Here is a 12,039-nt window from a genome sequence, read left to right on the forward strand (position 1 = left end):
TTTTAATGGTAACCAACCAATGAGAATGAACCTTTCTTTAGGAAAGTAACTAAAGTACAAATGCAAAATAAGATGTAAGTTGATTTTAAATCAAGGTTTTCTGCTTGCTCATTTAAATTATTAAAATCTGTTTTAAATTGCCTTGATTTAAATCAGTCCACTCTGGTCTCCTCTCCCCTCTGTGTGTTTCTAGGTATGTCTACACTGGACTTTAAAACCCACAGCCCCCAGGCTCAGACTCGCTACCACGTGTTTTTAAAATGCAGTACAGATATATCCTCTGTCTCCCCCAAGAGTCATCTTAAAACCTTCCAGTTTCTCTGCCTGGTGACTCCTAGATCAATTTTTTCAAGTGATCCCAGACCCCTACTACATGACTTCATTGCTAGGCAACCTCTCCCCTGATAAGCCAGTTCTCCTGAGTAGGAGACAGCCTTTTGTTTAGAGCTGACTCAGGGCTTGTCTACACTACTGACTAGATTGATGGGCAGCGATCAATCCAGCGGGGTCGATTATCGTGTCTAGTATAGACACGATAAATCGACTGCTGATCGCTCCAGCATTGACTCCGATATTTCACCTCAACGAGAAGCGCAAGGGGAATCTATGGGAGAATGTATCCCATCAACACCCTGCAGTTAAGACGCTGCAGTAAGTAGATCTAAGTGTGTTGACTTCAGCTATGTTGTTCATGTAGCTGAAGTTGTGTAACTTAGATCAATATCCACCCCCTCCACGCCCCATAGTGTAGACCAGCCCTCAGTGGGAGAGCACTTAAGTCAATGACCCTCCTATTGTTGGCCCTTTGCCACCAGATTTTAAAATTTCAGTCCAACATGGAGCAACTGGACAACAGAGAAGATAAAAAAAAGTCCACATCCAAAATGGAGTTTGCAGTCTGAAAGTGTAGAACTTATGAATTCTGTAGACTGTTTTTTTTTTTTTCTTCCCTCCCTGCCCCCAGGATATAGTCAGTTGCCTTTAGTTAAGAGAAATGCTGGAATTCTCAGGCAGAACAGGGCAGGGATTGAATTGGGCCAGCTTGTGATAGGCCAGTATTCAGCAAGCCAGAACTTCCCATCTTGTGTTTCAGAATCTAACATTTCATTAAAAACTATTCATTATCCCTTGTAGTTGCCAACTTAAACTGGATTCACATTTTGAAGGTTAACTGGTGCAGTGACAGATCTGCAGACTCAGTATGAGTGGAGACACTGGACGACCAGTGTCGACCATAACAGTCCTCCAGCAGCTATTGCACAGTACCCTATTCCTGGTGACCGTGCCTGCTCTGGTCACAATTTTAAACTCCATGGCCCAGGGGTCACAGAGACCAGAAGCCACCCTCGCCTTTAAAACCCTCCCACATGTTTTTGAAATGCCTTTTCCTAATTGCCCACTTAGCAAGAACACCCACCAGTTCACCCTTGTTGTGTACAACTGCCCAGGCTCTACATACAGAGGTACTACATACTTCCTGCCTACTTCAGGCAGAGCTGCATTTGATCTCCTGAGCCTATGGGGAGAAGAGGCTGCAAGCACAGCTATGAACAAGTCATAGAAGCATGGACATCTAAGAGCAGATTGCAAGGGGGATGCAGGCAAAGTGGTATGATAGGCATCAGCAATAGTGCCGCATGAAAGCGAAGGAACTTCACCAGGGATACCACAAGGCCGGGGGTGCAACAATAGATCTGGTACTGAATCTGATTCCTGCTGCTTCTGCAAGGAACTGAATGCCATACTTGGCAGAGACTGCACCAAGACCCTGCAGACCACTTTCCATACCTCGGAGGAGCCTGAGACCAAGACCCCTGCCATGAACAGCGAGGAGGGGGGAAGGGAAGAGGCATCAAGGGACTCAGCAAGCCAAGGCCTGTTTGAGACTTCTCTACAGTCTAGCCCATCCTGCTAGGCAAACGCAGATGAGCCTGAAGAAAGGGAAGGGACCTTGGGTAAGTGTGTGCATGCATTTTTTGCTTACAGTTTTTAAATTTAAAGATGGAACCCAGCCCATCCCAAGTTAACAAGATACAAGTATCTTCATTTTTTTTAGTCATATGGGGAGAGGTAGAGGTACTCCAAACAGAGGCAGAGTTGGCATCTGCTTTTGGTTCGCTGTTGAGTTAGAAGTGTTGGGGGATGGAGGGGATGCTGAGTGCTTCATGTGCATAGGTATGGCCCTATTCTCCTCCTGAGATCTTGATGAAACTTTCTTTGAGATATTCTACAATCCTCTCCCAAAGGCTTTTAGGGATGGCTGCCTTATTACTTCCTCCAAGTGGGTCACTTTCCCATGCCACTTTCCAATGAGTTTGGTTGGCACCATGCAATAAACAGGCTATCAACATGTGGGGGAAAGCTTCAGGATGCCAGTAGCAGCAAATAGGGATTGAAATTTTAAAGCCTTGTGCAACAGAAAATTGTTTCCCTGCTTGCTCATGGTGGGCTGTACTCACCATGACAGCACAACACCACTCTCCAGCCTGAAGTGCTATGAAGCTGAAATGTCAATAAGCCTTTAAGTGTCTATGGGAGTAAGGGGAGGGAATTTTGAAATTTTTCCCTTTCCCCTGTGACACTAAGTCCAATGATACATCTGTCTGTTTTTAACAGCAGCTTCTGGCATTCCAACCTTGAGGACGTTGTCTCCATGCCCTCAGAATGCCTGACCCTGATGAGGAAGACGAAGACTAGGGTGGACTACTTCTGTGAGATCCTACAAGTGAGTGCTGCATTGGACCATGAACAAAGGGCTTGAAGGGCCTATATGACAGTATGGAGAAAGACAGAGGACAGGAAAAAGGCCCAAGAATCTCAGGACAAGAGAAGGAAATACACCAGGATATAATGGGTCTTCTCAAGCAGCAAACCCAAATGCTGCAGACTCCGGTTGACCTACAGGTCCAAAAATCCCAGACTCTTTAACCTTCGCAGTTCTTGGAGAATTACATGGTTGCTTCTTCCTACACCCCCAACATACCATGTGTAGCATCACAGGATGCTTCATTACCTCTACCAATCTGTGCCAGGGGATAACAAGAAAAACCACAGCTTTTCACACACTGAGCTGTGAGAACCATGGCTGGCGTATGTGTAGCCACAATGAACTACATTTGTGTTCTCAAATGGGCATAAATATTTTTTCCTTTCTAATTTTAAAGCTTTACCCCTGTTAAGTTATGTTAAAAAATTTGTATGAAATTGGTTTTTCTGCACTGTTTCCTTCCTTCCAGTCAATAAAGTTCTATTTCTGGAGGAACAAATCATCCTCTTTATTAGTTCACAACAACTACTGGAGAATGCATAGCGCTAGTCAAAGCAAACAATACTTGTTAATGCAAGTGCAACATAATTTGTAAGTTCAGGAAAACACCCAGTCCTATATTAAAACATTCAACACGCAGTGCTCAGTTCAACTGTGGTTGATTGTTAAAATGGTTTTTCAAAGCCTCCCTCAACCCCACAGATCAATGTTGGGCTCTTGTAATACCTCTTGTGTCTGGCTGGTCAAAATCAGCAGACAGCCGCTCCCCCTCTGCCTCACAGATATTATGTAGGACACATCAAGCAGCTATAACCACTGGGATATTTTTCTCACCGATTCAGTCTAGTGAGTAAACATCCCAGTCTGCCAAAAACACATTCAACAGTCGTCATGCACTTTCAGAGCCAATAAATGAAACTTTCCCTAGTGCTGTTGAGGTGGTCAGTGTACTGCTTAATAAGCGGGGGTAGGCTGAGTCCCCCAGGATCACTATTTACGTTTCAGTATTGCCTATTATTTGGAAGTTGGAGGGTGGTAAGTAGGGTGTGGGAGGGGAGAAGAATTGCAGAAGTGTGAAGTACGGTGACTGTTACTGGGAGTTTGCTGAAATTGAGGTCTCCAAGTCATTGTAGGGATGTGGCAAAGTCCTGCAAGATTGGTGGTGGACCAGAACTGGGTTATTGGTGTTTTGTATGGGGTGAAGGAAGGCATTTGTTGCCAGGGGAAGTTAGGTGTAAACTAGAAGAGAACGTTTTTATTAAAGACTTGAATACTTAGATTGTTAGCATTTTTTTTTCTCAATACTATAGAGCTATGAACTATAATAAATACATTCGTTGCGAGGAGAAAGTAAGGTTCAGGTATATCTCCAAAACGTGAGAACATGTTCCTGTATGGGTGCCTATACACAAGTATTTGCCAATAGGAGCCATGCAACTTGGTAACAGTTTATTCAGTTTTAAGTTTATAAAAAGTTGATAAAATGTTTGTTACGGTTGATTATTATGCTTAACTCCCTATTTGTGAAATTTTAGATTAAAAACACTTTATTTTCCACACTAACCTATTAAAATGATATTAAACAAGTGGTAATGTGGGCAGGACTAAATCATTTAACACTGCCATTTTCTCAGAGCAAGCCTTCATAGGAGGATGTTTAAAACGGTTTAATCTGGCCACACTAGCACTTAACTGTTTTCAGTACTAGTTTATGCACAGCCATTGCGGTAACCTGTGCTGAATTTACTGATGTAGATGGGCACCACACTAGTGCAGTGAGAAATGTGAGCTGCCCATTCATTTCATTATTACTCCAAAAAACCCATTAGGACAACTTTAAATGTTAGTGTAGAATTTCACTGCTGATCATATCAGAAGTATTCAGCTGAATTGTTGATCTAGAATAACTAGATGTTCTTAAATGGAAAGACTGTTCTAAAAGGAGAAGACTATGGGTTTTAAATGTGCAGATATGTTTCTATTGCATATTAAACATTTTTTCTAACACAGATTCTGTTTTTCCCTTCTCACAGGGAACTTTCAGAAAATGAATGAGTCTGATGGAAAAAACACAATATAATATGCCTCTGCCTGTTGATTATTTCTTGAGATGGAGACAGAGATGCCCATTTTTGCCTCTCAGAATATCTTGATATCATTTGGCTTACACGGCCAGTAGATGAGATGCTCCAAATCTTGGTGATGCATGCTTTGGGAATATGTTGCGAACAGTACAATTGAAAAACTGGAAGGTGCTACTTTGAAGCAGCTGAATCATAAATTCATCACAGAGTGCTAAAGTCTCTGCCAGGAAAGAGAAGTTGTAGTGGAGGAAATAGTCATCCTATTTTCCATACATTTCCCCCATAAAATAAGATTCCACATTGGCTCCAGGGTGGTGATAAGGTCCTGGCTTCCAGGGAGAATGAATTTTCTGCTTGCCTGCTGCACATTCTCCTCCTCCTCATCCACAAAATCCTCCTCCGTGTTGCCTGAGACTCCCCCCTTGCAGGTGTCCATGGACAGCAGTGGGGTTCTGGTAGGGTCCCCCCCAAAATTGCATGCAGCTGATTATAGAAGTGGCATGTCTGAGGCTCTGACCTGGAGCGACCGTTTGCCTCCTTTGTCTGTAGTAGGCTTGCCTGAGCTACTTAACTTTCACGTGGCACTGCTGCGTGTCCCTGGTGTAGCCTCTCTCCACCAAGCCCTGTGCGATTTTTGGCATATATATTAGCATTTCTTCTTTTTGATAGTTCTGCCTGCACAGATTCTTCTCCCCATACAGCAGTCAGATCCAGAGTCTCCCGTTCGCTCCATGCTGGAGCTTGTTTGCAATTCTGGGACTGCATGGTCATCTGTGCTGCTGAGCTCACCACGCTGACCAAACAGGAAATGAAATTCAAAAGTTCCCGGGGCTTTTCCTCTGTACCTGGCTAGAGTATCAGAGTTGAAAGCGCTGTCCAGAGCGGTCACGTTGGAGCACTCTGGATTAGCACCTGGAGGCCAATACCGTCGAATTGCACAACGCTGTGCCTGCACTACCCCAAATTCGACCCCAGAAGGTCGATTTTGGGGCTACTCCCCTCGTTGGGGAGGAGTACAGCAGTCAATTTTTAAGAGCCCTTTAGGTCGACGGAATGGGGTTGGTTATGTAGGCGCATTGCTTATAAAATCGACCTAACGCTGCTAAATTCGACCTAATCTCAGTGTAGACGAGGGCTTAGAGTGCAAACCTTGTGTTGCAGGTCAGCGTCCCAAGTGATAGTTCCTGTCCCTCTACTGCTGGGTGAGTGCAGGCCACACTTGCTCTGCAACCCGACTACCGTGGGGGAAGAATCTTCCCCACCCCTCTGGGGCCAGATAAAATGCAATACCCCCAAATTATTGAAAAATAAAATGAAAACTTGTGGGTTTAAAAAAAAAATCTCATGGGTCTCTCTTTAATTGTATTTTAAAGATGTGTTTAATCAGTGTTCATTCTGGGGTTTGCTAGTTTTTGGGTATAAATGCTAATGTTTTGAGGACTAGTTAGGTGTTAGAAAATCAGTCTTAAATTCTTTAAATATGGGAAATTAAGTAAATTTTGCTGATGTGCAAAGAATCCCTTTGAAAGTATACTTGTTAATGTGTGTTTAATAACCAATACATTACACATTTATGCTTTGGAGAGAACTGTTTTTGCTTTAGTCTTGTGTGCAGTGTCTCTTCAGGATACAAGATGCTTTGAAAACCTTATTGATGTTGTAATACACTTGCTTAGATTAAGCCGTGGATAAATTTATAATGAAGAAAGTTAGCTGACTTAACACTGACATTCTTCTCCTCTTGATATGCAGCTTGGTGATAGTGGAATAAGCAGTGAAGGAATTCCAGTCATGTTTCAGCTTCTTCACTGAGCATTTTTGGAAGTTACTTACCCCATTTTACAGGTGGAAAAAGTTAGTACTTCAGGTGTTGAGGTTTAATCAATTTGTACAGTGTGGAAAATGTAAAGTGCTGTATAACCATTTATATCGGAAGTCTGTAACACCAATTACTATAAGAAAGTTGTTGTGCATGCTGGTGGGGTGGAGTAGTATTGTTTCTTTGGGAAAATAAGAACTTAATTTTTCTTGCTTAGGAATATTTTGTATCTGGTTTCATGAGCTGTACCTTTAAATCTTTAACCTAAGAGAATTGAAAATCATAATTCAGAAAGCTATAGTTCTTGCGATGAAAGCTGGTAAATCTGTTCTCCATGAAACTGTGGAAGTCAATTTCTTAAGGTTTTATACTGTTGCCCATTACCCTAATACCGGAGTGTGAGATTTTAAGACTGATGCACTGTAACTACACCTAGAAATAATCTTGTTACTCTAGCAGTAAAAGTGTACTTTGCTTTGATAACTGCTATTTAAGAATACATTTTGAGGTCCGTTTTATTTGTGGATTATTATAAGATTTTTTTTTGAAATTTACTGTACCAAGCAAATGAACCAGAAGCGTAAGTCACTTCTGTTTTACTCTAATATACATGGCACCCTCCTAAGAAAAGCTCACATTTCTTAATAAAGGGCTATGAAGTTGTTTTACTGTGGTGGTGGACTACTGCCACCTTGTGGGCATGTCTTGCAATTTTGAGACACCATTTTCTCTTGTAACATTTCTAGGGCACTCTACTGCATTTTGTGCTATAATCTGAATGGCTGCCATCATTCGATAGCAAGTAGCTCCATGGGGAGAGGAGAGAACCTATTTCTTTGGGGGGTTTTGTTTGTTTTTTCAGCAAGATATAAAAATACAGTCTTTGACTTTGAAAGAAATGGTAGTTCCAACAGAGATGCCAACCCTCCCTAATTTTCCATAATTCTGGTTTTTACACATAATTACAAAATTACTAATTCAGGCTTAAATCTACTAATTTTGCAAGTGTGTGCATGCACACACATACGGTTTGTCTCTCCACCACTCGGGTCCGATGAATACAGCAAATAATGGCACAGCCATGGGGGCGTTCTTCTCCATCACTTCTATGGGACATGCCCAGACTGCACAGAGGGGGCCTGATAGGAGGTAAGCCACAGCAATTTTGAATTGGTTGTGCAACACTGCTGGAATCAGTGCCCAAGCCACAGGCTGCATGTTGTATTTAGAGCACAACGCGCAGCCTGTAACTTGGGCATTGAATCCAGCAGCACTCCAAACCCCACTAACAATTGCCATGGCTTGACTCCACTAGACTTTCACTGGGCAATCGGTGGAGGAGGAGACTGTGGTGATGGAGGAAGTGGGGGGGAAATGCAACACAGGTGGGAGAAGAGGAGGATCATCCTGGGAATGATGTCCAGGCCTCGGACTGGCCAAGGTAATTAAATGCCACCTTGGGCCTAGGAGGGCAGCTTTCCTAGGGCAAGTCTTTTCCATCTCCTAGTTTGGGAGTGGGGTTCAGGGGCATAATGGGCAGGGGAGAGCCCAAGCCCTCTCCTCTTCGCCATAGACAACAGAAGGGAGGGAAGAAAAGACTCTGGTTTCTAGGGGCAGAGACAGGAGGTCCAAGCACACTCTTTAATTCCTCAGGATTTTTTTTCATAAACATTCCTAAAAGTCTCAGAATAAGTTTGGCATCTCTGACTGCAGTATAGCTTTTAAAAACTTGAATTTTATATCATGTCAATGAAAGTAAAATATTTAAAATTACTTAAGACCCTATTTACTATGCTATTTTCAGAACTCTAGTCCCTGTTGTCAGTGTTGTCATAGTAACTTGGTTTCTTTCCAGATGTTTTCTCTTCAGGCAATATTCTTATACATATCCAAGAGCATGCTATCTCTTGAATTCAGAATTTCATCTGCACTGAAGAGCAGAATGCTTTTTAAAAAATACACAAGAGTCACACCAGAACATGGCCAGCATTACCCTTTTGTGGGAGGGAAGGGATGGGAACTGCTTCCAGCCGTGGGGGAGGAGAAATGGGGGAAGGGATGACCTGGCCTATGTCTTTGCAGAGTTCATCCCTTCCTGCCCACACCGTGCGGAAAAGCAGCTGGCCACTGACATAACCTGTCTGCCTCCTGTCTCCCGGCTACTGCGCGGGCAGGAAGGGGTTAAGCTCTAGGGACACATTGTGCACCATGGTCCAGGGAACCTGACTGCAGGGGCTTCAGCGGCCACAGAGCCTGGCCAGTGAGGTGGCTCAGCGGGAGAGGGCGCCTAGGGGCGGAGCAGCTCTGCACTCCCTGGGAGCAGGACCCAGAGCTGTGGAGGATGGGGTGGGTGAAGAGGGTGCTTAAGCCCCTGCCCGGGGGGGCTGCTGTGGAGCCTGCTTCCCCCCCCCCCCACCCGAGCCAGCACTCAGAGGGGGCTGCGCTGATAGACTGGCAAGAGGAGCAGCTGGCCCCGCATGCTGCAACTTCACCCTGCCACCAGTCTTGCACCCCCACCCTCATTGTCTGCCACTGGATCCCCCACTCACTACTGGTGGGTGGGCAGTTGGTGAGCAGGAATCCAGCCAGCAGCAGGACCTGCTGGTACTGACTGGGGGGAGGGAAAGCAGAAAATATGGGACAATTTGCCCATTTTTAAGAAAAAGTCAGGACACCTGTTGGAGGCCTTAAATACGGGACTGTCCAATTAAAAACAGGATATCTGGTCACCCTACCTGTATATAACTCGTACTACAGTACCTGGGTATTATGAAGATCGTAGTTGCAGCTCAAATTAAGGCTGCATGAGATCTATTTTTCCTCTTAAAGAGGCTTTACATATTTGTGTCCAAAAAACTTTAACCTGAAGTTAAAATGATTGGTGATAGGCATGACCTTGTGCTATTCGTACCCTTTCAGAAAATGAGTTTAATTCTCAAAAGTTAAACTTTGGTAAATCAGGAAATGCACAGAATTTTAAGGAGAAGCTTTCCACATAATCTTAATTCTGTCCCCTTTGATTCCTGCCCTAAGAATTCCTTTGGGGAGATTACAGTACCATATGTCCCTCTGTGTCTGCCAACCAGTAGTAAATAGATCAGTGGTGCTGTATAGAGGCCAGTGAGGATCTGAAGATCTGTATTAATAGAAGTCCTGAACTGGAGTTTAGGTTGGCATAGAGAACATGAGAGATTTGGTTAGGGGAAAGATAAAATATTGTCATATTCCCAATTTCTATTGCCATCCACATATGGGAGGGGAAGGAAGGGCAGAGTTAGGTAGTGTAGATTGGATGACTGGGAAATGTCAACACTCTATTTCCCGGTTTTCCAATTTTCAGTTCCAGAAATTAAATTCTCATGTTCTGGAAGAAGCAAAGGGCAGTTCTGAAAGCCTACAATCTTAACTTCACCTTAAAGATTTTGCTTGTGAGCTTCTCTTGTTTGATTTCAGAGTAACAGCCGTGTTAGTCTGTATTCGCAAAAAGAAAAGGAGTACTTGTGGCACCTTAGAGACTAACCAATTTATTTGAGCATGAGCTTTCGTGAGCTACAGCTCATGCTCAAATAAATTGGTTAGTCTCTAAGGTGCCACAAGTACTCCTTTTCTCTTGTTTGAGAAGGTTGGGGTAGCAGAGGGACCAGGTTGAGGGCCAACTCAGGAATTCATGCTTGTGGTATGCAGAATTTTCATGTGCTCTGTTCTCAGCTCTGTCTGTGGCATGCAGAGCTCTCTGATTCTCCCATCAAGCACTAAGTACAAGCTTGGGGAGTTTCCTATTTGAGGGGGGAGGGCAGGAGGGTGGGATTGCAGGCTCCCCCTTTCCTACTGCTGAGGAGGATCACAACTGCATTATAAAAACTGGCCCCTGGGCTTTTGTAGCCTTCCAAAACATCAGTTCTGTCTCCTGATGTCCCCCGTAAGCAAGATACGGTAATACAGAATGAGGAATCCCCGGAAACTGAAGAGTAATCGATGAGATTCTTCCTGATCAATTCCTCCACTCTCTCTGTGCTTGTGACATGCAGTAAGTTTTCCTGTGCTTAGCTCACCTTGGTCTGAGTAATGTGTGTGCCATAGGAAGTCCTCAATTAGGGTGGGTGGCATGGGATTGTGAGGTTCCTTAGTGCCTGCTCCTGCCATAAGAAGTTCAGGTACAATCTATAAATATTTCACAGCAAGCATAACACTGGCTCCAGGCCTGCTACTTCCCCAAACATCCCTCTTACATCTCCTCCTTTTGGCTCCCTTTTCCCCTTCCAGGAAGGTGTGATTGGATGTTGATTTTTCCACCTGCCCCCTTTCCCTAAGTCTCAAAGCTTCTCAGCACCAAATCAGCCAGAATTTGCCCAAGTTCTTTGCAAACCAAAATAGATTCGTTAGGCCCTTGTAGAGGCCAAATACCCGACATCTGGGGAGACAGAGGCTTTTTTTAAAAACAATTAAGCAATTTGGGAGGTCGCACAGTCAGCAATAGAACCAGTGTCTGAGACACAGGCCATTCCATTAACCATAAGACCATCCATCTGCAGTCTGAACCTTGAACGGAACCCAGATCTTCTGCATCCCTAGTCCATCTCATTAGCATAGTGGTTATCTTTTGCCCTACACAGTCAGTGGGTTCCTTTCTGGCTTTGGCCAAAAAGTCCATCCTGAATCTGAGAAACCTTCTTGATGAAAGTTGTGAAACTGAGATGTTCTCATGAAAACTTTTGGTTTGGGGTAATTGGATTTTCTGCCAAAAATAATTTAACAGGAAAATTCCTGTCCTGCTCTAATCACTACACTGATGTTGTGCCTGATTTCATTTGGCACATGCCTTTCGAAAGAAGGGCTTGTTGCTCAAAAGGCAGCATGGCTCAGTGAATGCGAGAGCCTGCCTTACCAGAAACCTGGATTCTAATTCCAGATCTGCCTGATTTGACTGTGTGCAACCGCAGTTACTTAGCTACAAACTTTTAGGCCCTGTCAGGTGTACATGAATATTAACAAGAGATAGCAAAGGGAGGAGACTTGCACTCTTGGTCTTTGGGTTTGCGGATCTTTGTTCACTAGGCTACAACATATTGTACAGGGACACCATCTTAGTGAGCTGCACTGTGGCGATTTGGTCTGGTGGATGGCTGTTTAGTGCATGGTGCACACGTGAGCTAGTACCAGCTGAATGGTGCAGAGCAGCCAGAGTATATCAGTAAATTTGCCCTTTAAAATTGAAAAATAGTTAAGGTTGGTTACTTGTAATTAGTTGAAGATATGTAGTATCACTAGGTAGATTTCTGAGACATTCTTGTGTATTGTGTTTCATTTTAAATACATTAAATGTATTAAGGCATCAAAAGAAATTTTGCCCTGTGGGGATACCCTTCAGT

At 43.7% G+C, this 12,039-nt stretch overlaps 1 protein-coding gene across 19 annotated transcripts in view; it reads left to right on the top strand.

The window, feature by feature from the left end:
* The window catches only part of AGPS (alkylglycerone phosphate synthase), a 180,230-nt gene that overhangs the window by 48,636 nt on the left and 119,555 nt on the right, over positions 1 to 12,039 (top strand). Inside the window, exon 1 of one of the 19 annotated variants that reach the window (XM_073305979.1) lies at positions 6,604 to 6,718. The exons of 15 other annotated variants lie outside the window; for them this stretch is intronic. Coding sequence is in view for 1 of the 4 variants with exons in the window: in XM_073305973.1 (XP_073162074.1) it covers positions 10,693 to 10,697 (5 nt within the window). In the remaining 3 variants the exon portion in view is untranslated. Of the gene's footprint in view, positions 1 to 6,603; positions 6,719 to 10,594; positions 10,698 to 12,039 lie in introns of those variants that run through there. 3 more of the 19 variants (XM_073305978.1, XM_073305980.1, XM_073305973.1) reach the window with 3 other exon arrangements.

The sequence above is a fragment of the Lepidochelys kempii genome, chromosome 11 (assembly GCF_965140265.1).
Source record: "Lepidochelys kempii isolate rLepKem1 chromosome 11, rLepKem1.hap2, whole genome shotgun sequence".
Taxonomy (NCBI): Eukaryota; Metazoa; Chordata; order Testudines; family Cheloniidae; genus Lepidochelys; species Lepidochelys kempii.